Genomic DNA, 25,120 nt, shown 5'->3' with positions numbered 1-25,120 from the left:
TCAAATACCAATGTTATGTTATCTCACAACCCACTGTATCTTCTTGTATATCAAGAAATATAGATATACACACATACATACATAATGTGAGTGGATAAGGGGGTATGTTGGTGTACATAGGGACTGGAATAACTTGCCTTGATTGACTATGATAAAAACACATCTAGTTTGTTAACTTTTTGCATGAGACATCAGTTACCTGCACTATGTAGTTATGCAAGAAATTTTCAAGGATGATTAAAGGCATTTTAGGTTTATACAGCTGCCATAGTTATACGTGGGTGTTAAATTTAAAATGTATTCACATATTTTAGGATATTGTATTTAATTTTAGACCAGTGTGTTTTGAACATTATTATATTCAACAAATTACTAACTTTCTTTTGCTCTTTGTTTAGGAACAACAGAGAGCATTGAAGAATAGTGAGAATATGGAAGGCTCTACCACACCAGGCTCAGCAGGAACCCCAGGAAGTGTTAATGAGGGAGCCAACACTGATCCTAGTCCTATGAATACTCCTCATGCTTCCCCTCGCCCTCCTCTGCCATCACTGACGCCTCCACGTCCAATGATTATCACACAGCGACCTCAAATGCAGTCTGGGTCACCCATGAGACAAAATATCCCGCATGGCATAATTAGAGGACCTTTAACTCATTCCCAGGGAACAAATGATCCTTATGCTCTTCCACCAGGAACTCCTCATCCTAGCAAATCAGCAGATTCATTTACACATCCACCATCAACTCCTACACCACAGACATCACCTTTGCCTTCACCTACAAGTGATCCTTATTCTCGGATACCACCCTCTCCAAGGCCTCATTCCTCTGATCCTTATAGTTTACCTCCAGGAACACCACGACCTGTTCCAAACGACCAGTATACAATGCCACCACCTACTCCTCGCCCAATAGATCCATATGCAACTCAGCCTCCAGTTCCAAGACCCTTAACATCTGATCCATTTACAACTTGTGCCACACCAACTGACTCATTTTCTCAGCCGCCATCTTCCCCGTATGTTCAAGCTCCACCCACTCCTCGCCCTCATGATGATGTCTATGGGCAGCCTCCAACTCCTGGTCCTCCAGGCTCCATCCCAGATCCTGCACGCCAGCAACACCTTCGAGAGTTACTTCAGAGGCCTTGGAGTGAGAATCCTGGGGTACATCAGCCAGGTATCCCACAACCTATGACTTCTCCAACAGGACTTCCTGGGGAGTTTCGGCCACCTCTTCCACCTGTGGTTCAGGGACAAGGTACTCGAATGAGACCTAGCATGACACCAGGTCAGCCTAGCATGATAACGCATTCTGTCTCTCCCCAAGGTGGGCAGATGGATCCAAGAGTTAGGATGATTCTTCAGCAAAGAAGTTTACAACAGCAGCAATCACAAAGGCAGGCTGCTGTTGCTGGCCGTAGCCCCATGGACCCATTTAATCCTCATGTGCAGCATCGTCCACCTCAGCAGTACATAAGTACTGCATTACCTGGAGTACGTCCAACTCTGACCAGTGTGGTTAGAGGCCCCTCTGCAACTGTTATGGTGAGCCAAGGGTTAGGTTCTCCTCATTTACCTTCTGGTGGAGCTGTAAGGGTTCCTGTTGTGTCTCCTACACATCATCAGCAACCACCGACACACACACTGGGGGGGCCACCCCATCCCTCAACGCTTCATCAACAACAACCCCATCATCCCTCATCTCTCCCACAGCCACCTATTCAGCAACAGTCTCACCCACAGCAGAACCATCCACCACAGCCCTTACCCCAGCCCATACCCCAGCCCCTACCCCAGCAACCCCATCAACAAATACCTCATTCTCAACAACCACAACCTCATCCTCAGCAACCACATCAATCATTACCTCATCCTCAACAAAACCAACCTCCATCACAGCAGCAGCAGCTAGAGTCAGAACTTCCTGAAGCAGTGACTCGAGAACTGGAGCAGCTTGAAGAAGAACAGCAGCAGCAGCAACATCATCATCAAGACCCAACACCACAGTCATCAACACCACAACCAACACCATCGCAAACAACGGGAGATGACTTGGAGGATTTGGCTGCAGGCGATCTCACCAGTATGGAAGATGATGACTTATTAGGTAAGAATTGCAAAGTCATATCTGCTATGTTGAGGTATAGGAATTATTACACATGCTGAAATTTGAACTTTCTTAATACATATAGCCATTTTTATTTGTACATTTTTACTTTGTATATTTTTCTGGTGAGAAGCCTCTAATGTCTTCCTTAACCCTTGCACTGCTCACCTATTTTCGGCAAAAACGTCTTGGTGCAATTGTCAAGGACATATTTTTGTTATTTTTACAAATGTTCAGGTAAATTTAATGTCAAAATGTTAACAAAGTCAACTATTTCCATGTCAAAACACAAATAGTAATGAAAACATTAAAAAACATTAAAATATAGCCAAATTAAAAAACAAAAAGCACAACTCTCTGAGCGCCTAAAGGCGCTTTGCGCAGTGCAGTGGTTAAGCTGCTATTACTGATATTGTACCACTACTAGGTTGCATCAGCTATGGAGTTCTATAGCCTACTGGAGACCAGAGCCAGAACCTGGCACCCTTGATGGAGGTGCAGGGAACAGTGACATTCATATATTTATTTATGCCATCATCAGGGAAAGCACCCGAAAGTCAGCAAAACAAAACAAACCACTGCTAGCTTCATATGAGACTGTAGTCTCGAGAACCACCAGAAAAACAGACCCCAACAATGTAAACAAATGATCGAAATACCTTGAAACTAGTACAAGTTTGTTTGCCGTACCTCCCCCACACACCACACACCTCAGGCGAGGATACACACCTGCCTCAGGCGAGTGAGGCCAGGTCAAATGCAAAGCATGAAGTCACATGCTGTACAAAGCTTCTATTATCTTCTGGAACATTTCCTTGATAAGCATAGCAGCTGATCTGAGATTGGTCAGCTAAGAAAGCTGTGATTGGTTTGGCTTATGCACGTCTGTGTAGGATACACAAATAGAAGCCCCTACCTTCCATGAGGTTGGGGATATGAGATCATTCTGTACCATGAGCCCTACTGAAGGATACGACAGTTGACTTGTCCAAATCACAAATGATCTGGGGCTCACAGTGAAGTTCTCTTTTGCTACACTGATTCCCAATTTGGGTCTGTAGAATCCTCACGTTGTGTTCTCATTGTAGTGGATAAGGCTTCGTTTTCAGGCTTGTGAGACACTCGGCGATCGACAGTGAACTTGCTTTCTTCTATTTAGAATCAGCAGCTTTCAGTCTGTGTGGGGTACAGTTTCTGAATTGCTGTGCATTTGCAGAGTATGTATTTTGCCTGGACCGAAGTCATTGGTCTTACATACCTGCACCTTTTCTCTTTTTTCTTGCTTCTTTCCATGCTAGCCAGGCTAGAGACCTTTGTAGGCCTCTCCTCCTCCTCCTCCTGGCTCCCATGTGACCAATTCAACATTATTTTCCTAGCACTCAACAATTAATTGTCTTAACAACAATTAGCACCACTAATATCACAACAACCATTGTCTTCATCTTAATTACCACCAACATAACTACTACCACCACCACTTTTACCTTCACCACTGATGCTTCAGACATTATTAATTATTACCACTACACCCACAGTTACTGCCACCATGACTATTACTGTCACAGTCACCTCAACATCACCATTACTTCCTCCACCTTATATGCATTACACCCCAATCTTCAAATATCTAGAGATATGGGAGCCTAGGGATATCTCTCTTGGTTATCTACAGTCAAATAATTTCCAGTTTATCTATAAATGAATTTCTTTAATATACTGTTGATTCATGTCATTTAACATAAATATTTTCCTCAGCTGAGAACTCTGTTTGAGCTTTGAAATTCTACAATTCCTTTAAACTATGTTTTATGCAGGTATGGGTGGAGATTTCAATGCCCTCTTAGAATTTGCTGATGGAGAAGATGGGGAGGAGGATAATGAAAAGCTGCCTTCTAACCTCTTTGATGATCTTGGTGACGATGAAGAAGAAAGGCAAGTTATGAAATCTTTTGTATTTTTTATCTTGTACTCTCATGCCAATAATTTATTTTGGTTGGAAAATTAAAGTATTGCAGATAGTTTTGCAATTTATATATAGTCCTTAGACAACGGCTATGGGGAAACGGTCATACCCCGTCAATGGAGAAGTTTTATGTCCGTATTTGCATCATACATGTAAAACTCAGACAGTAATTTTTAAATAATTATATGATGACTGCATTCCCCTAGTAACATTCATGACAATAACAGCATTTATACCATGAAATGGTAGCAGGGTTTTCTTTCGTAGGTCAAGGTAAACTCCATTACATCCACATAGACCTATTAACTGTATATCGATATTTGCATCATACATGTAAAACCCCAGACAATAATTTTTTAAATCTTCATATGATGATAAAGACATTACCCTGTGAATCAACAAGTGATGATAACCACTGTCTAAAGGTTAAAAGATGAACCGCTCAAACTTTAATTCATTCGGATTACTTGGAGATTCAGGTTACCGGAATCCGAAATACCAAGCTCTTAACATGTCTTGGGCTGATATCAGAACATGAGGGTTTTAGTGTTTAGCATGTTCCTGACAGATCATTACCTGGTCAATGTCCCTGGTTCCCAGCAGGCTTGAATTGCTTTGGGTAAGATTTTTCATCCTGGTCTCCTTTCTGGACTTCAATATTTGCTCTCCTCTTCCTTCTCTTCTCTTTGGTTAGCTACAGGGAGCCACCATTCAGCCCCTCCAGGAAACCAATGTTGACACTGGGCAAACCATAGCAAATTATTATGGACTTACAATACTTCTATCTGCAGTGTTTTGTACTAATTTGCTGTTGGTAACCAGTTATTTCCTAATTATTTGCCTAACTTCTGCTTCTTGTTGGTCATTCAATGCTGTTTTTTAAGTTTCAGAATTATCATAATGTAAAAAATCTGCTCTTGCAGGCGGAAAAAAGAAAGACGTAGAGATTTGGTAATGTCCCGTGGTCTGCAGCAGAGAGATAGGATGGGGTTGCCAAGTGAGATACCTGTATGTTTACCATCATCTGGGCCCCTTTCACATCATCCAAGACCTACCCTACCACCTGGCCATGAACCTGAGAACCACCCTGTCAATAGTGTAACCTTGGACAGGGGACCACAGTCACAAGAGCCTCATCAGTCTCCAACAATGCAACACAGTGTGCAACAGAGGCCTGGCATTGAACCAGGGGGTGTGTCACTGCATCATCCTGAGCCATCATTATCATCCAATATGGCTCCATCAGGCCCAAGTCCAGTTAATGTAAGCAATACTGAATGTTCAAATATGCCCTCACCTTCAACAATGGTTCCAATTGGGCCTTCTTCTGGACCTCCACCTGGACCTCCACCTGGGCCAATAATGGGTCCAGTTCGTGTAACGATGAGCACATCCCCTCAACAGCAGCCAGTTCAGGCTCAAATGGCACCACATTTAACCCAAGTGAACCCAAGTAAGTGTCAGATAGTTGGTTAACTTTTTAATACATCTTTCCTGGAAATCATATATTAATTTTGAAAAAAAACAATTTATCATTTTAAATGTATAATTTTCTGGTGGACAGACTCTCATTTTTAAGGTTCAGGGTTTTCAGGTATTGGAGGTGGAGTAACTAGGATGCTTGGACATAGGCCAGGAATGATCCGTCAGCCAGCTCCGCCACCACCACCACCATATCCTGGCCACCCCCCTCCCCCTTACCCAAGATCCCAGGTACGGTAGATTTGGCATGATAAATTCTTGATAAGCTTTCTTTGTTGTGGTTGGCAGGATGTTGGCTGGTGCAGGGATGGTTATTCCTTTGATAAGTTTTTTCTGATATGCCCTTACATCTATTATCTGGAACCTGTTTATCCAGAATTTTATCCTAACTGGACATCAGATTTTGATGTCTGTGCCTTTCTATTATTTTTAAATCAGAGTTAAGCACAAATAGTGGTTTGTTATGTCTCCCAATGATGGCCATAAATAAATCAGGTCCTGGAGAATAAAGTAATGGGTATAAATATTGCTTGACACATTACTCTGATGGGTTACTGGGCATCATGCAGTTGTTACAGTAACGTATAGTATATGCAGATTTAAGCTATTGATACTTAATTAAAATATATTATCTGCTACAGAAGACTAGCTTTTTATAAATGTAATTTGTTTCCATTTCCAAGGGATGTATTTATAAGTTATTTCTTATATAGTAATAGAACAAGAACTTTTAATTGTTCTTTTAAATAAAACTACACACTAGTCAGATTTCTATTCAATACTTACACAGAGCAGTTGGACAGTGGCTACATGAATTTCATAAATTCCAAGGATGGGTCTTACACAGGAAAGGAATGTCAGGGTTAGTGTGAATGGAGTGAAATCAAATCTGCTAATTTTATAACATGAACAGAGATATCTCATTAAATAAAGAAACTTTCATGCATGTAACTTTAAAAATATATATATAAATAATTATCCTTTTTTGTATGTGTATTTGAGAGAGGAAGTGAAGATGAGAAAGACACTGACAGTGAATGAATGAGAATGAGTGATTGTATAATGGAAGAAGGCATTGGATAACTTAACAGTATAGGATATGTTTACTATACTGTATGTACTTTCTCTGGTGCTACTAGTGCAGCAATATTTGATGTATCACAGTGATAAGATTTTGAAGCATTGCTCTAACTCAGACATAAGTTCATACTTATTAATAAAAGAATCTGTTATTAACTAAAATAATTTTTTTATAATATTGGAGAGATGCTGAAGGTTACACACAGAAATCACAATAGCGTGATGCACCAAATGAACAAATCCACAAGGGCTGTGATTAGAGTTCGAACCTACGTCCGGGAGCATCCCAGACACGTCTTAATTGACTGCCACGACAGAGCTTATTGTGCTTATTGACAGAACCCGGGTTATCTTCTTGAGGTTATCTTGAGATGATTTCGGGGATTAGCGTCCCTGCGGCCCAGTCCTCGACCAGGCCTCCTTTTTTTGTTACACCCCCCAGGAAGCAGCTCATAGCAGCTGACTAACTCCCAAGTACCTATTTACTGCTAGGTAACAGGGGCATCAGGGTGAAAGAAACATTTTGCCCATTTGTCTTCGCCTCCACCAGGAATCGAACCCGTACCGGAACCTTGGGACTACGAATCCGAAGTGCTGTCCACTCAGCTGTCAGGTGCATGGGGGGGAATGGTATAAAACCCTGGTTTGTGTCTCGGAGAGACTGCAGGATCCGTGTGAGGTCAGTAGAACTCCCGGTTGCAAATATGAACTGCTGCAAGCACAAAACCTGGAGAACCAAAAGAGAGACAATGGCAAGCATCCATTAATAAAGGAGAGTGGAAAAAGGCATACTCCACCAGAGAACTGTCAGAATGTAGACAGAGCTGAGCTCCATGGAAGAGAAGTATACAGTAGTATGTAGCAAGACAAACAACCGTCATTTCCAGATTGTTGAATGCTACCACACCAGTTTTAGAGAGCATCACCCCAAACTGCTGCAGTGAAGGCTGGAATCCAGGCCCTGAACCATGCCAGATTCATGGAGCATAACTACAGGCAAAAGGCCAGAAGCTTCCCAGGAACAATGGTAACAAAAATCTTCTAAGGTAAGAGAGTGGAAAATCAATACATAGCCTCCTGCCATTTGTTGTCCAAGGAAAGCATAATTCAGGCAATGATAGTCCAAACCAGGAGGCCTCAGTCACCTAATGTGAGAAGCAGATTTTCCAAAGAACAAGCTTTCCAAAAATCAGCTGCTGCTGATCTACTTCAAAGATGCCTGTCTTTTCACAAAAAGACAGGAATAGGGAGGTTGCATTGGAATACTTCTCAAGCTCTAGCATTTTTCTAGTCTGATGAATTGCCCACTGTATGTCTGCCTGCCTGTCTGTGTCTGTCTCTATGAATCATAAAAGTGCAATAAATGCTAGTGAATAGTCAAAGAACCCATGTGGATAAAGTAAATGAGTTCTGTACCATTTGATCTCTGCTGAGATTCCATAAGGTAGTGTACTACATACGTTCAGTAGAAGAAAGAATTAATAAGCAAATCAGACCTCATGCTTGGAGAGATGGGTATGGTATACCGGGTAATTAATTTCTGGGTGAAGATAATGAGTACTATATGTATTCACCTAGTTGTGTGTGTGAGGGTTGAGGTTAGACTCTGGTTCAGCTTCTCAACTGTCAATCAACTGGTGTACAGATTCCTAGCCCATTGAGCTCTATCAGATCTACATTTGAAACTGTGTATGGAGTCTGCCTCCACCACATCACTGCCTAATGCATTCCATCTGTTAACTACTGACACGGAAAAAGTTCTGTTCCTGTTCACAGATATCCCTGTAGCTCATTTGGGTACTAAGTTTCCACCTGTAATTACCTTAGGGTAATTACTGTATCTAAGTGTTGTTACGGGATGAGAGCTAAGCTCGTGGTGTCCCGTCTTCCCAGCACTCTTTGTTGTATAACGCTTTGAAACTACGTACTAACGGTTTTGGCCTCCACCACCTTCTCACATAGCTTGTTCCAACTATCTACCACTCTGTTTGCAAAAGAAAACTTTCTATACTGTATTTTTTTGGCATCTTTGTTTCCTCAGCTTGAATCGGTGTCCTCTTATTCATGAAGTTCCTGGTTTCAGGAATTCCTCTTTTTCAATTTGGTCGATTCCTGTTAAGTAATTTTTAAATGGTAATCATATCAACTCTTTGTTTTATCTTCTCGTTTTGGCACGTTTAACGCGTCTAGTAACTCGTAACTCTTGTTTTTCAGTTCCCGAAGCCATTTTGTAGCGTGCTGTTGCACATTTTCCAGTTTATTTATGTGCTTCTTGAGATTTGGGCAGATTTATATGCATAGAACTGCTGCATATTCTAATTTTGGTCTCATTAAAATCATGAACAGTTTCTTTTGTATTTCGCCATCCATATAATTAAAAACAAGTCTGGAGTTGGAAAGCGACACATATGCTCCGCTGACAATGTTTTTTGTGTTCCTCTGACTACAGCTTACTATTCAAAACCACTCCTAGGTCTCATTCTTTATTAGAGTTTATTAGAAATTCCTGTCCACAAAATTTGTTAGTTGTGTGTGTGGTCTATTTTCTTTGATTCCACATTCTATAATATGGGATTTATTCACATGGAATTCCATTTGCCTGTAACACGGGGAAGGTTTCTCGACTAATCTTTCCTCCTTCTCCCCCTCTACCCGTATTCTTACTTTTTATTCTCTACCAAGGGACTCCAAAACTTTTACTAAAGCCAACTCCACGCCACGTGGTCCTAAGACGATTGACCAACTTAGGATTCTACAACCCGTATGACGTGACCTAGGCTTTGAGCAAAACCCTAGAGTCGCCTCCGCCGCCACCACCAGACCAGTAACACAGAGCAATGATCGAGGTCTGGATCGTTCATGCTAATTAATCAACCTTGGGGCTTGATCCCCACTATAACCGATGACCTTAAGTGTGGAATAAATTACACGGTAATGATGAATTCCGACTCGATGTTAGAGTCGGCGCCCAATCCAACTCTGCCTCGTGTGGACCACGTGACCAGGACAAGTTCACATAAACACATGGAAATAATAAAAATGCAAATTATTAACTAAATAATTTATTAAAAGAAAACTAAAACAAAATCTAAATATGTTCACTCCCTGTCACTTTAACACTCCCTACTTGACCTGAACAGCAATGAATTGACTATCCCTATAAATAACACTAGCAACTATACCTCTATGTTGACCAGCTAAAGATGTTGGGCTGGTCTTGGGGGAGAGGTGAGATGGGTTGACCTCCCCCAGTTGATCTGGAGTTCACACTGATCTCTCCTCGTCTGGTCTACCCCAGACTAGAGCATTGTATCCTTCCGCATAGTCTAAGTTTTACCAAGTTACTAGCAAGGTTCAAGTTATAACAATTAACCTCTGTTGTACTTAATTGATCCAGACTGGTTGAATTATTTTACTGAAGTTAAATTACACAAGCTTCTAACAGCAGAGCTGTTTCCGATCACCAAAATGGTTATTTGAACTTTGAGAAAATAGTGTACATGTCAACTCTGATGACCTATGACCGCCAGGTCACTCCGCCTTACAACTTAGATCTGATTCGTGATGTCACTGATGGTGACTTAACTCAATAATTAGAATACTCTTGATATTGTACCCAGTAATATTATACAATACAATTTTAATACAAAATTAATAAAGGCTAATTTCTCTAACTTACTGAATACTATAAGATGATTCATTATACGCAGCTATGAACAGAGACGCTCGCCATTTGTGACTCAGACCTGCTAATTCCCAGAGGAATGTGCGTTGTTGAGCGTCAGGTCCCTACACGAAACTTCTGGAACCTTCTGGAATAATTCTTACAACCAGCCTAGTTTGTTACATGCCACTTGACGCTCCAAGCACTTATTTTATCTAGATCGATTTGAAGGGCATTACAATTGTCTGTGTCTCCTATCTTTCCCAGCATCTTAGCATCATCTGTAATCATGTTCGATATTTCTGTATTCCTTCTGGTGGATTATGTAGACGATGAATGTTGACTGTGTCCCCTATTCATGTACCACCCGTGCTAAATACTGTAGTTTATCTTTATCTACCCTATCAATTCCTCTGAGAATTTTATGGGTAGTGCTCATGTCTTCCCTAACTATTCTGACTTCCGGTGTCATGAGGTTTAGTTCCAGTAATCTTTGGAACTCATACCCATCGCTTGTTGACTAGCCTGGTGGCATACCTCTGAACCTTTTCTAACTTCATCTTGTGTTTGACTAGATGTTTACTCTACACTGTAGCCGGATAGTTGAGCTCAATGTCTTCCTCTAGTTGGGTGCTCTGTACGGCTCAGCTGTTTACGGTTGTGTAGCAGGTACTGCGATAAGATCGGATTCCTCAAGCCTCTGTGAATCTGGTTCCATTTTGGCTCTTCAATCCTTGCTCTTTGGTGCTGGTTGTTTTGAGTCTGCTTGGTTCTTTATGGTGGCTTCTGTAACTTTCACATTCAAGGTGTATCTGACATCCTGGCTGTTGGTCTGTCAGTTCCTCTTTGGTTCCTCAGTATGGGCTGTTGGTGCCGCTTCATTCCTCTGGCTTAGCTGGACATTCGGGCACCTGACATCGACCTCTTCACGTTGGTGTGGTTTCGGAGTGCACTCTTAGTCAGCACTGTTCCCCAACTATGAGGCCTTGTGTTTGTCTTTTAGCTGGTCTGGTCAAGTTGGGGGTTATTGCCCCTTTTTCCTTGTCTGGCTTTGGAGTCCTTCTTGGGGATGGTGATTCTTCTGGCTCTTTGGTGGCCAGCCCAGTCTTGGTTTTGGTGCTGCTTGTTCAGTGTTTGACTTGGGCATTTTCTGCCACGCCTCCTTATTCTTATTTCACCATTTTCTATCCCATCGTCATTGTTCTTTAGTTTCCGAGCAGGTTGTTTTGTCCATTCTTGATTGGCATCTTGTGCTGACTACTGTCACCTTTTATTGTGCAGCATTGGCAGAGCCGCTCCAGCTTGCATTTGGCATTGATGCAGCTTTGGCCCTGTTTTCTATGTTTTTTGGCACCTTGTTTCATGTCTGGCCTGCTCCTGCACCACCTGAGCCTGCTTGGTTCCTAGACCGGGTTCTTTTCTTTCTTCTGCTTGGTTTACAGTGGCCCCTTTGGTCCAGGATTGTTTTTGTTCCTTTGGCCCTGATTTTGTTAGGTTGCAGCTGACTTCTTCTTTTCCAGCAAGGAATGTGTCGGCGGGCTTCTGGAGAGGTCCTTTGGTCGTGGATTCTTGGTTGATTTGACCTGGGTGCATCATGCTCCTGGTCCGGTGGCAGCTGTATGGCACTTCCTTCGTGGCATTTCACTACATTCATTGCTGGTTTTTTCACGTTTTTTACTAGCCTTCTAGTCTAGGTAAAGACTAGAATAATATAAACAGAACTCATTTCTCTTTTGTTTTCTCAGTCGTGGGTCTTTGGCATTGAATCCCAGTATACTGTATGTAAAAGTATGAATCCTCTGTTGAATGCTTAGGCTGAACTGACATACATTAAAAGTTAACCAATAAATTACATACAATTGTATTATTTGTAGTAACTGGAAAGAGTTGTTTTTGCAAATCTGAAAAAAATAATTGTGAATAAGTATGGCAGTGGAGAAAGTTTTGTTAATGTTTCTGACAGATTTTATTTTCCTGTGTATAGATCCTGAAAGGGAAGATATGTAGTGGAGTCACCAACAACTTAAACAACATTTCTTAATAAGGCTATTATGAATAGGATAAAATAATTAACATAAAATTATGCTTCCATTTGGTCTTGACAAACATATGCCATTAAGAATGCTCTGCTTCTCGATGTTGCCTTTCGTCCTGGGTCTAGTAGTGGTGGGCTCATCTGCCGGGAAAAAATATAATTTATGCCACATCCCTTTAAAAGTTTGCAATGAAATATACCTATAAATTGTCCTACAACTACAGTATTTATAGTGTTCAGGTGAGTTAAACATAAGCTTTTTGTTATTTATGGGAGTTAAATTCACATTAACTTTATTACCAAAGCTATTGGTTATATGTATTCAGTATTAGTATTTATTTTACTTTAAATATTTATTATTGTTGCCTACAATATCTATGTTATAGTTAACTGAAATCAGATTAACCCAATCAATAGTAATGTAGCAATAATGCAATAACTATCATTCTTTTTCATATAAAGTCCTCTTTCTCTCAAAAAGTTGCACCCTAATGCTACCATTTATACATCATGTTTGATTAAATTGTGTGTGTTTGTGTGTGTGTTCTCCACACTACAAATATGAGTGCTCCTTTTTTATTTTTATAAAAAACACATGTGTGTGCTCACAATTTGAAATTTGCACTACAGTATTGTATCACTGAGTAAATTACAGTACTTAGAAATTGCTAAAACCCTGCTCCAAAATACTTAAATTCCATTACATTCTCAGCTACTGTTTCTCATCGTGAAGAAATGTACGCTCTGCTCAGATATTTAAATATAAATAGAGTATTCCCTTCAAATTATGAATTTCTTCTGTAGCATTAGATTATTCCTAATACTGTATGCTCTAATAAGATGACTGCCATCTGTCAGTAGTATATTTATCTTGTAGATAGGTCTTAAAGTTTAATAACAAGGCAGTTGAGTGAGAGGTTTACTAGTTCATCATTATATACTGCGCCACACCCACATGTTAGACTAATCTTGTGCACCTTGCTGCCTTTCCTCTCATATATATATAGATATAAATGGCCCTTGAATACTAAACACCCTCCGAGTGAAAGGGTCCCTTCACATGCTGTGCATTGTTTACTTACAGGACCACTTCTGTGGGCTAGTACTTATGAAATTGTATCAATTTCCCAGACTCATTATCACATCCTCTTATTCTAAACCTGTCCCTGCCAGACCATAGATACCATTTATACAAAAGTACTCTGCTTGACATATGGTGGTAATCTATAGAAAATTATGAAATTATGAGTTAACATCATACTCATTGCACTAGTATTAAATAAGATACTGTACTGTAAATAAGCATTAAAGATTTTAATGAAGCTTTATATAAAAAATTTTATGAATTGCAATGTCTGCTCTCGGCTTATACATATGTAAGTTTTACCTAATCAAACTCTGAAAATTAAATAATAAAAGAAAGTAAATGAATACTTAAATTCTGTATATTATTCTACAGTATATATTTGTGTGTGTGTGTGTGTGTGTAATTACCTAAGTGTAGTTACAGGATGAAAGCTATGTTTGTGATATCCTGTTTTCCCAGTACTCTGTCATTAGATGGTTTGAAACTAATGATGACTTTGGCATCCACCGCCTTTTTACTTAAATTGCTCCAACTGTCTACCACTCAAAGGTCTACCATTTTGCAAAAGAAAACTTTCTTAGGTTTTTTCAGCACTGTTTCCTTAGATTGAATTTAATCTCTTGTTCTTCAAGCTGCAGATTTCAAGCATTCTCTGGTCAATTTTGTAGATTCCTTTTGTATTTTTTTTTTTATGTATTGATCATATCATCTCTTGCTTTTATCTTCTAGCTCTGTCAAATTTAACACCTCTGGTTTACCATCATAGCTCTTGTTTTCCAGTTCTGGAAACCATTTAGTAGCATGTCTTCGCACCTTTTCCAGTGTATTGATGTGCTTCTTGAGGTAGAGGCACCATACAACCACTGCATATTTTACTTTTGAATAAAAAAAAGCCCATTTCATTTCAATTATTTTTTCTAGTGTTTTGATTACCAAGCATGTCACCAATACAGGTCAATAATTTAGAGCATCTTCTCTACTGCCAAATTTTTTACATGGAAACTATATTTTTCTTTTTCCATATTCCTGCTAACATTCCTGTACATAAAGATGCCTAAAAAATCATTTGAAGTGGAATACTCAGCTTGGGTGTGTATTCTCTCAGAACCCAAAGTGAAAATTCCATTTGGGCCAACTTCTTTGTTTCTACCTAGCTCCTTGATAATTGTTTCCACTTCATCTCTAGACACTTCTATGTACTTTGTGGTACATAGAAGTGTCTAGAGATGAAGTTGATCCAGATGCAATGCAGATTCTCTGAAATCTGTATTGTATCTGGTTCTCTGAAAAGCCCATTTTGCACAAAACACATTGGAACTGTTTATTTAGTGTTTCACATATTTACTTTCTATTCTTTGGGAATCTGTTGCCCATTATCTCAACCTCTGAATTTTATCCTTTACATGAAACGTGCATTTAATAATTTTATAGAATAAGCCAGGGTCTGTTTTACATTTGCCCATTGAACTGCAGTATTTGCAAAGTTTCTTTCTGCCTCTCCTCACTGCCATATAGCTGTTTCTTGCTTGTTTATATTGTTAGTGTGTTTTAGGATTTGGCCCGCTTCCTATATTGATTATTCTCTGGCCCTCTTGCAATTTCCATTGAACCAATCCTCTTTTCTTAGTTCTGCTAATCTAATTTGGTATAAATTTGTTGTGTTTTCATCGTATAATTTTCAATTTTTCCTTTGTCTCATTAACTTTCTTACCTAACAACAAATCTTTCCAATCAAATTCATTTAAGAACTTCATATGTTCCTGTTCATAAGTTCTTCTTGAAATCGTTTTCCACTATATCTCTCTTTCCATTCTCCTCTAGATTATAATGCAATGCATATTTTATTTTCTAAAGAACATGGTCATTCTTAGTTAATGGAAGAAGGAATTGAATGTCAAATTTGTCTTATTTCCTGGTAAATGATAAATCCAGCTTTGATGGCTGGATTCTCATTCCCTTCTCTCATCCTTGTAGCCTGTTTAACATGTTCATACATGAAATTCTCCAGGATAAGGTTTATTAATTGGCTGGTCCTAAGGTTTTCTTCTTCCTTCATAAACTTCTTAGTATATTGGTTTCAAATTGAAGTCACTAGTGTCAACAATTATGATTGATATGTATCGGCTCTTACTCTAATCATGCTCATGATCAGTAGAAGGTCTTCTCTTTTGTCATGTAGCTTTTCCTTAGTCTATGCATTGCTTTGCTGGTGAATGTAGGCAATAATGTTTTATCAGTTTATCATCCAGATTGCAGATCACCAGTGCCACTGTGTTGATTTCTTGTGGGTTGTCAAGTATTAATTCTCCAAATAGTGTTTCCATCGTGAATACCATCTCAATTAAAATTTAATATTCCAGTTTGATCACTGCTAGTACAACAGTATCTGGCTTCTTAAACTGTATTATGTCATTTTTCCTCCTCCTTTGCCCTTCACTCCTCTTTCCTCTAATGGTTTTGTTGGGTTGCTTTTGTAATTAGCATAGTGTACTTAGAGGATAAGAGCTAAGCTCATGATGTCCTGTCTTCCCAGTACTCTTTGTTATATGATGCTTTGAAACTACAGTACTGTACTGACAGTTTTGGCATCCACTGCCTTCTCATTTGTTTCATCTGTCTACCACACTATGCAAAAGAGAACTTTCTAATATTTTTTGGCACACTGGTTTACTTAGCTTCAATCAGTGGCCTCTTGTACATGAAGGTGCAGGTTTCAAGAATTCCTCTTTGTCAATTTTTTATATTCCTGTTACTCTTCTGTATGCAATGATCATATCGCCAATTTTTCTTCAATCTTTTACCTTTGGTATATTTAACGCCTTAAGCCTATCCTATTTTTTCAGTCACGGCAGCCATTTTATATCATGCCTTTGCACCGTTTCCAATTTAATGATGTGCTTGTTGAGATATGGGCACCATACAACCATTGCATTTTCTATTTTGGTCTACATACCCGTTGATGATTCCGAGGATCAACGTCCCCATGGCCTGGTCTTTGACCAGGCATCCTGGTTGCTGGTCTGATCAACCAGGCGGTTCGATACATCTGCTTGCACCCAGACATATGGGTCTCGGCCTGGTTGATCAGATATCGTTTGAAGGTGTGTGAAAGTTCTCTTTTTAACATTGCAAGAGGGTAGCCAGTTATGCCCCATATGTGTAGGGAAAAGTGTTGAAAAGTCTTGGACCTTTAACGTTGATCGAGTTCTCTATCATCGTGCCTATTGCATCTCTGTTTTGCTGTGGAGCTATTTTGCACATCCTACCATGCCTTCTGGTCTCCTTTGCTCCTTGAGTAATCTTTAAACTTCATCTCGAGACACCTTTATGTACTTTATGGTGTTCTCTGAAATAGGCATTGTATTGGTTTTTTTGAAAACCTCATTTTGCACAAGCACACTTTGGAACTGTTCATTCAGTGTTTTGCACATTTTCTTTTCATTCTCTGTGAATGTGAATATCTGTGTGCGAATCACTCACACACACAATTGACCAAATTGACAGGAATTCCTGAAACCTGCAACTTCAAGAACAAGAGGACACAGATTCAAGCTAAGGAAACAAAGGTGTAGAAAAAATATTAGAAAGTTTTCTTTTGCAAACAGAGTGGTAGATAGTTGGAACAATTTAAGTGAGGTGGTGGTTTAGGCCAAAACCATCAGTAGTTCCAAAGTGTTACATGACAAAGAGTGTTGGGAAGTCAGAACTGTACAAGCATAGCTCTCATCCTGTAACTACACTTAGGTAATTACACTTAGGCAGTTACACACACACATGCACACTAAAAAGGTGCAAAGGCATGCTACAAAATGGCTTCCAGAACTGAAAGAAAAGGGGATTAGATTGCAGTTATCCTCATCCCATAAAATCCCTAAATCTACTTAGGAAGGGAAAATGTTGTTGTGGATCAACATATAGGTATTTCCATCCAGGTACAATAATGCAAAACTTCACTTGAAAGAAAACTTTATGACCCATACTGCCCAAAATTTCACATAAAAGGCACAGACTGCTATTGAAAGAGTGACAAACAGGAAAATGGCTTTGAAAAAAGTCAAATAATTTTTAGAGCCAGAAGAAAGAGGTTTCAAAATATGGATCAGAGGGAATACACAGTATGGGAACTACTAGAGTAACCATACGCCCACCAGTCATAGCTACTACTACACCCTGCAACAGAGCTATAACTACAACAGGCAACAGCATTGCAGCAACAAGTATATTTCAGAACACATCTAATATGCCCCACAAATAATAGATTTCACTAAAAAACCTCCCAGTTAACCATCAAGTAGACACACCTTATTTATATTTGCCAACGTACAAGGACTAAAAACAAAAGTAAAAAATAAAATACTGTTCATAAATGGCTCCTCAGAGGAAATTGCATTATTTGAAGCTCTCGCAGAAACCCATATGTGGGAATACATGGACAGTGAGATCTAGGATGCCAGAGGTATTAAATACTGTATGCTAAAGCTAGAAGATAGAAGAAAGAGAGGCAGTATGATCACATACATTCAAAATAATAAGTCATCAATTAAATTGACTAAGGAATTCTTGAAATCTGCTGCCGTGAAGAGCAGGAGGTCATAGATTGAAGCTAAGGAAACGAAGGTGCCAAAAAAAATTAGAAACCTAGCTCTTCCAAGTAGAATGGACGACAGGTTCGAACAAGTTAGGCGAGAAGGCAGTAGATTCCAGTACTGCCAGTAATGTTATAGGATGATCTGACAGAGTATTGGGAATACAGGACACCATGTGTGTGTAGCTCTCATCCAGTAACTACACTTAGGTAAATACATCCACATGTAGGTGTGCATTATGTATATCTACTACTGCTTTTCCAAATATTACCCTTGAAGTAGTAGTTTTAAAGAGGATTCATTGCATTCACTAGATTTGATAAAAATTAACATTTCTTTATAGTGACTCCATATGATGCCAATGCATTTTATTTATTTTATTTAAACTTTGCTACAGTATAACTTTACAAGGATTCATGAAACCATTTTTTAAATAAAGTATTTCCATAATTAATACTGAACTTGAATTAAGAATTCTTTGCTTCTTCTGTTATGGGAAAATCTGTGGCTATTTGTAGATCTGGTTATGGTCTTGTATATCTTTTCTCAGGTTTTTGAGCCCCTTTTTACTTTAAGTTGTAGGAATGCCATGCTATAATGTATTAAGATTCTTTACTCTTAGCAGTTAAGTAACCTCTTTACTATGGAATTATGCTTTGTGATAATGCATTTACTCAGTCTATAAAGATTAACAGTATTAGATGATACTAAGGCATGATTGTGTAGTTTTCTTATTAACCAGGATATGTAAAGACTGCAGTAGTTTTGAGTATTCTACTTTCAGACACACAGAAAATTACTTCATTCCAATATTTTCCAAGTGGATAATGCCTTCATGTCCAATAATTTAATATAATAAAATACTTTTAACATTTAGTAAAAAAAACAGTGAGAAAGTCTGTCTATTGTGTAGAAGTTGGTTTACTGTGTGGGTCTGGCAGTTGACAGTGGTGGTGGTGAAGGTGGTGGTAATGGTGGTGGGTTACCTCCCAGGTGATGGTGAGTGAGGGTTTGATGGTGAGGGGACCCATGGCAGGCAGTGTGGGATCCCCCTTGGGGGTCGGGGGGCCACCACTGCCACCCATGATGAGGCCCAGCCCACACCACCCAGCCTTGATGGGTCCAGGACCCTCAGTGGTGATGGGTGGGCCTCGCTTGCCTCCACACATGGCTCATGGTCCCCCCGGGGGCCACCCACACCTGCCCACAGGGCCACCGTCCATGGGTCCACCCGGCCCTCATGGCCCCCATGGTCCACCAGGCCCTCATGGCCCTCATGGGCCTATGCTGCCGCCACAGCCACTCAGGCGACCACTACTACTGCAGGTGAGACTAACAGCACCCGGCTGCGCTAATTGTTGCACCCACCATGGCTGTTGTCCCCCATCCTTCTCCAGTGCCCAAACCATGTTGTACAGCTCTTCCATGATGTCCAGCCTTTCTCTGCTGCTGCTCTCAATGTGTTGTTCCACATGACCACCTCTCACCAATGTGTTTGGCTAATTATGGTACACTTTTGTCATATTTTAGAACTTTATTTGCCTTTTACAGGATTAAGTGCCTCATATAGTTACCTCAGATCTCCTTACCCTTTTAGCTATTGGATCTTCATGCAGTACTAGTGAAGACTATTGCCATGGGTTGGTGTAGGTGATTTAGTAGCATACAGTAATTGTACTATTAGTATGGTACAGAAGTAGTTTTCATCATTTCACTATTAGAAGTATTTGTAGTTTTCCCATGTACCATAGCTAATAGTTACTGAGCTTTAATGGAGGAATCACAGTCAAAAAGCTCAATATTTGTATTATATTTTAGGTGGCAATTAAGTTTGTTCATAAACGTTTCAGCTTGAGCAAATATTTGCCATTTGCATTTTGAAGTTGTTAGTTAATTTTCAAATGGCACAAATTGAATAAAACTAATTTTTATGTTGGTAAATTTTGATAATTTTATGCATTATTCACATTAATTGAATTATGCAATTTGCCTTTAATGTTTTAATATCTAAAATCTGAATGTCAGACATGAGATTTAGTCATTTTACGAGAAAATTTTGTATTTTTAGAATTGCAAGTACAGTACAGTATGAAGTATTTGCTCCAACATCAAGCACATCAAGTATTTGCTCCGACTTTTTTTTCTTCATCTTAGTTAATTAACCCTAAGATGAAGTCTCATATCGATTGCCATTTTCACTATGGAAATTTATAAGAATTGGATTCTGCTTATTAGTCCCACTTAATTACCAAGATTTGATATTATTCCTGGTCATTATTATCTAATAAAATGATCCAAGTCTTGTTATTACATATGAAAGTCATGAAAAATGATTTGGAGAATGTGACACTATCACACCCAAAATTATTAGTAAAAATACACTATTAAGTTTGAGACCATTTTAGTATCTTTCGTCAATCACCCATATTTACTAATGTATCCCCTTAAATTCTTAAAAATAAAGAAAATGAAATAAGGGATAACTCTAAATTTGGAGAACAGATATCAATATCTCATTCTGAATATCCAAGGAAGTATAAAAAATTAAACTGTATATCCAAGGAAGTATAAAAAAATGAAACTTTAACATTTAATAAAATACTGTTTATAGTATATTTAATACATACCAACAAATTATAAAAAAATATATCTCGTTAGGAAATTTTAAAAAATTAAGATAATGAATGACTGCACTAAAGAAAAAATAAGCAACTTGGAGGCTTTTATCATATTGTTTAGAATTAGATAAATAAAAATACATTGCAATAATGAAAATTACCGGTATATTCATTGGAATGCTTCTTGAATAGAAAGATTGGTTCACACGTTCTTTTACTGCCGATCTTTCCGTTGTATCCAATTATCACTATTCACTTCCATTTATTCACCACAATTATTTTGTTTTTAATGGTGCAAAATATAGAATACACTTTCTGCAGACTTTGATTCCAGGTTCACTTGGGAAAAAAATGTAAATTTGTATCATACATTGTGATGACCCTATTCCCACTTCCATTGGGTGGGAAGGCATCAACCTGGAGATACAATGTAATAATATAGTGAAAGGTAGTTGTATATAAAAATATTGATTTTCATCCATTATATCACAGATCAATAAGAGCCACTACACTTCATCAGTTATCCTCAGTAGCACTGTACTACTTCATAAGACCAGGTGTACAGTACTCCTTGTGTGTATTGTCATGTACTCTATATAGTGTAGTGTACAATATATATACTGTATATAACATACATATAGCATACATTCGTTCCCTTCTTACAAACTGATTCCACCCAAGCTTGTGCCTTAACATATTCTGTGCTTTGCTCACAATCATTTCATGGTTGCTCTTCCACAATCTATGCTACCACAATCTTTGCAAGTTATTGACTTTTGACATTTCCATTCCTTACTTTTATCTTTTCAAACACCATGCATACTTTTCAAGATTGTCAGTTTATATTGCTCTAACTTTAGAATTTTCGTGCTGATACCAAACCGATAACAAACATCACACAGCTGTAAATAAGAGACGGTATTGCTACTCGTGCAGACTTCTGGCCACATCTGTTTCTGTCTTGTTTGATATAACTAGGACTTAAAATTTCATCAGCCACTTTTTGTTCCGTACTTGCCCTATTTACAACTTTTATTGCAAAAATTCTTCTTTTTATCAGCTACACATCCTAGTATTTAAATTATTTACCACTTTCAGCATTTCACAATTCACATTTAAAGCACACGCATGATTTATTTCATGCACTTAAATACAATTTGAAACTAGTCTACATAACGCTTTCATTCTCTGCTAAAATAATTGCCATATGCATATATCAAATTTTTAATACTGTACTTCAGTTACCCATGATAGGTCTGTGCACTTAGGTAACCAAGCTTCTCTTAATATTCATACCTTGATCTCTCTCATCTATCCATGTATATAATGAATAATCAGGGTAACATCACAAAACCCTTACATTCACCTACCTTAATATCAAGCAAGGCATTCATTCCTCTTTTTAACTCTTACATTTGCACAACTTCCTTCCATAAAAAGCTTTTCTAGAATTTGAGAGTGCTATCAAAACTCCATACATGATTATCACACTAAAAAAAAGTCCTTCTCTGTTAATTTTGTCTTAGGCTTTTATCAGAGTCCATAATTGTCCACGCGCTCACACTCTTTCTCTCTTGCTTTGACCTATAAGCTGTATTGGTGTAAATATATGCATACCTTCACCCACCATGGAATCCATCTTGTTCATCACTGATAATTTTTTGTTTGTGATTTTCTGTACTCTTCCAATCATTATCCTGCATTCCATTTTTATGTAGTGGTACAGTCACATCTCTCTTGCAGTCCTCTTGGGCAGTATCATATTTCATGCCTTCTCTACTGCATTGAATGATTTCTGCATATATAAACCTCATAAATTTCCGATGATTTCTGCTTTTCAGGATCTTTACTGATGTTCTCATCACTTACATGGTATAGTCTGTTAGCTGGCACATGATCTTTCATTCTTCTCACACCATCAAATGAAATCCTTTTCACATTTGCACCTTTTTCATCACTTTAACCAATTGGCCTTTTAACATACTTTCTTCAGTAACTCTCAGTCTCCTCTTTACTATTGAAATTCTCCCATGTCTATATCTGACATTCCCATTTTCCCATGCACGTGTCATCCTATTGCAATTTTTTACTTTGTCCATAAAAGCTTCATATTATGTAATATCTCTCATTGTTGTCCCTATCCCATCATTGTCTTTTTTTCTTGACTAATCTTATTACATAAATAATATTTTATTTGCTTACATTTATTGGTACACTTTAAGCCCAGTCCAGGGGAAGTTTCTTGATGGCCTGGATGTCATTTGTTTTGCATCCAACTATATATAGCTGGATATAAATTCTTCCTATACATTCCATCTATCTTTGGAATGGGTTCGATTGAAGTCGGAATTCACTGTACAGTATTTTAAATAAATATTTACAGTTTTAATATATTTATACTGTTCCCTGTACCCTCATACAAGTACTGTACTGGGCACCTCAATAATCAATGACAGTTGATTCTGGACTCTTCTGATGCATTTGATTTTGTGTTGCAACCATCTTTTGCTGTTTTTCCACAATTTATTCTATGTGAACTATGGTACTTAATTGCTTCCTTAGGCAAGAACCTTCCTGGCAACAGCAGATTGTAGGCAGAGTCAGGGCAACTGACCAACTGCAGGGGGCCCAGGGACCCGGCAAATGCTGCAGGGTGCTGCACCCTTCAAATATATCAGACAAGTTTCATTCGAGCGGGTCCACATATTTCACTGACTAAAATGGTGCTAAAAAGTCAGCAAATATTTTTTCTACTTTAAAAATTATTTTTCTAAGTGATTTTGGTATCATACTATGCACAAAAATATGTTCTACTGTATTTTGAACTACAGCATTTAAAACAAAATAATAAATGTTGGTGCTAAACAGCAAATTTCGGATGCAAAGAAAATCCCTTTTACAGTGGTGGGTGTTCAGAACAGATCAACCTGTTTGAGTGGGGGTTCCATTGTATGGTACTGTACTAGATTTCTTGTGCTGTCTTTATCACCCAAACGTTTATCAGGTTTCCATACTGTACAGTAGCCAAATTCCTTCTTTCTAGGATCCTTGTGTACTTTTTATGCCCCCTGTGATGCTTTTATATATAATGTGAGGGAATGCTCATCATCCTAACCTGGAAGGACTATAGCACAACTGAAGCTAATAACTGTTTTAACTTGAAACTGAACTTTTATTTTTGTTGAGATGTTAGTATTCCCTCACTTGTTCACGTGTTGCTTCATGCTTCTGGGATGTGTAGCTTGATGGTTTTTTTCTTTTTTATTTACAGCATTTTGCCTGGTTATTTAAACTAATTTTCATGCCTAAAAGAATGCATACTTATTAGGATTGTTAACTTTTAAACCTACATTGTGCATTTTCTGATAGGCATTTGCATATATGTATAACTGTATATTTTGCTTAGAGTCCATTACTTTATTCAAAATTTTATATTTATTTTTCATGTGCAGTACAGCATAGCCTCATGTTCAAACTCTCTGCTTTAAAGGCTTGTTATATATATGTACAACAGTAGTAGTAGTAGAAATAAAAGCATTAAAGGCTATATTATTCCAATTTCAAGAAAAATGGACTCTAAAACCCTGAAGATATTTTAATATGAATTACAATTTATTACTAATTTTAATAAGAAACTTCTTGAATATAAGTTTTACATGGTAGATTCCATGCAAGGTAAGTGCCATTTCCAGTTTCTATTTAATTTGAATAATTAAATAGCTTGTTTTAATAAGTTTTGTGCACTTAAAGTTTAATTTTGAATTGTATTACAGTGATAAATAAAATATTTCTTAATCATATACAAAATAATTAAAAGTGTTTTCCATTGATTATTTGGAATTGAAAGATCTATACATGAATTTTTTGACTCCTGAGTCCCTTGTGGTATCATGCAAAGTCTCCAACACAGTGTGGTCAAAGTAGTCTTGGTTTTAGTGCAAAGTTGATTATTTTAGAAGCATTTAACCTCAAATGTACTAACTGTCTGGTTTGAGGGTTGACACTTTTGACTTGATGGGGGGAAAGTCAATGTGAAAATTTGTCTTAGTACTTATTTTGTTTATGGATTGGCCACTTTCAGCAATTTATTTGCTTACTGTTGGTTTTTATTATAGCCTCTTCCATGAGTAGTCGTGTGTAACGTGTTTGTGTCTCAAAAGCTGAGAGACCTTACTCGGATACTGTTTGGTGCAGCGTTGAAGTGCATTTTTTAGTAGTGTTGTAATGGTAGTTTGAATATTAATTATTCTTAATTATGGTTTTAATACACTTAACTGCATGATTTATGAATTGTAAAGATTCTTGAATTTTACAATTTCCTTTGAGTTAACTAGGAGCTAGATATAAGTTGAACAAGAATACAGAGGAATGTAATTTCTTTTCATTATATATAAAAGCATTTTATAGCAAAGTTCTTCATATTGATGTATGGATTGTACTGTATACCAAAAAGTATTCATATTAATGTATGAATTGTGTAGCAAAGATCATAT

General features: G+C 38.1%; 1 protein-coding gene across 7 annotated transcripts in view; it reads left to right on the top strand.

Moving 5' to 3' along the window:
* Positions 1-25,120, top strand: part of trr (trithorax-related) — a 104,999-nt gene that overhangs the window by 47,247 nt on the left and 32,632 nt on the right. For 4 of the 7 annotated variants that reach the window (XM_069333537.1, XM_045753542.2, XM_069333533.1 and 1 more), the window contains 5 exons: positions 399-2,112; positions 3,927-4,044; positions 4,999-5,528; positions 5,661-5,788; positions 19,003-19,335. In XM_069333537.1, the coding sequence (XP_069189638.1) occupies positions 399-2,112; positions 3,927-4,044; positions 4,999-5,528; positions 5,661-5,788; positions 19,003-19,335 (2,823 nt within the window). The remainder of the gene's footprint in view (positions 1-398; positions 2,113-3,926; positions 4,045-4,998; positions 5,529-5,660; positions 5,789-19,002; positions 19,336-25,120) is intronic. The other 3 variants (XM_069333536.1, XM_069333535.1, XM_069333534.1) reach the window with 2 other exon arrangements.

This window comes from Procambarus clarkii, chromosome 29 (genome assembly GCF_040958095.1).
Source record: "Procambarus clarkii isolate CNS0578487 chromosome 29, FALCON_Pclarkii_2.0, whole genome shotgun sequence".
NCBI classification, from domain to species: domain Eukaryota; kingdom Metazoa; phylum Arthropoda; class Malacostraca; order Decapoda; family Cambaridae; genus Procambarus; species Procambarus clarkii.
The sequence above is the reverse complement of the archived record's forward strand: the minus strand, read 5'-3'. Positions and strand labels throughout refer to the sequence as shown.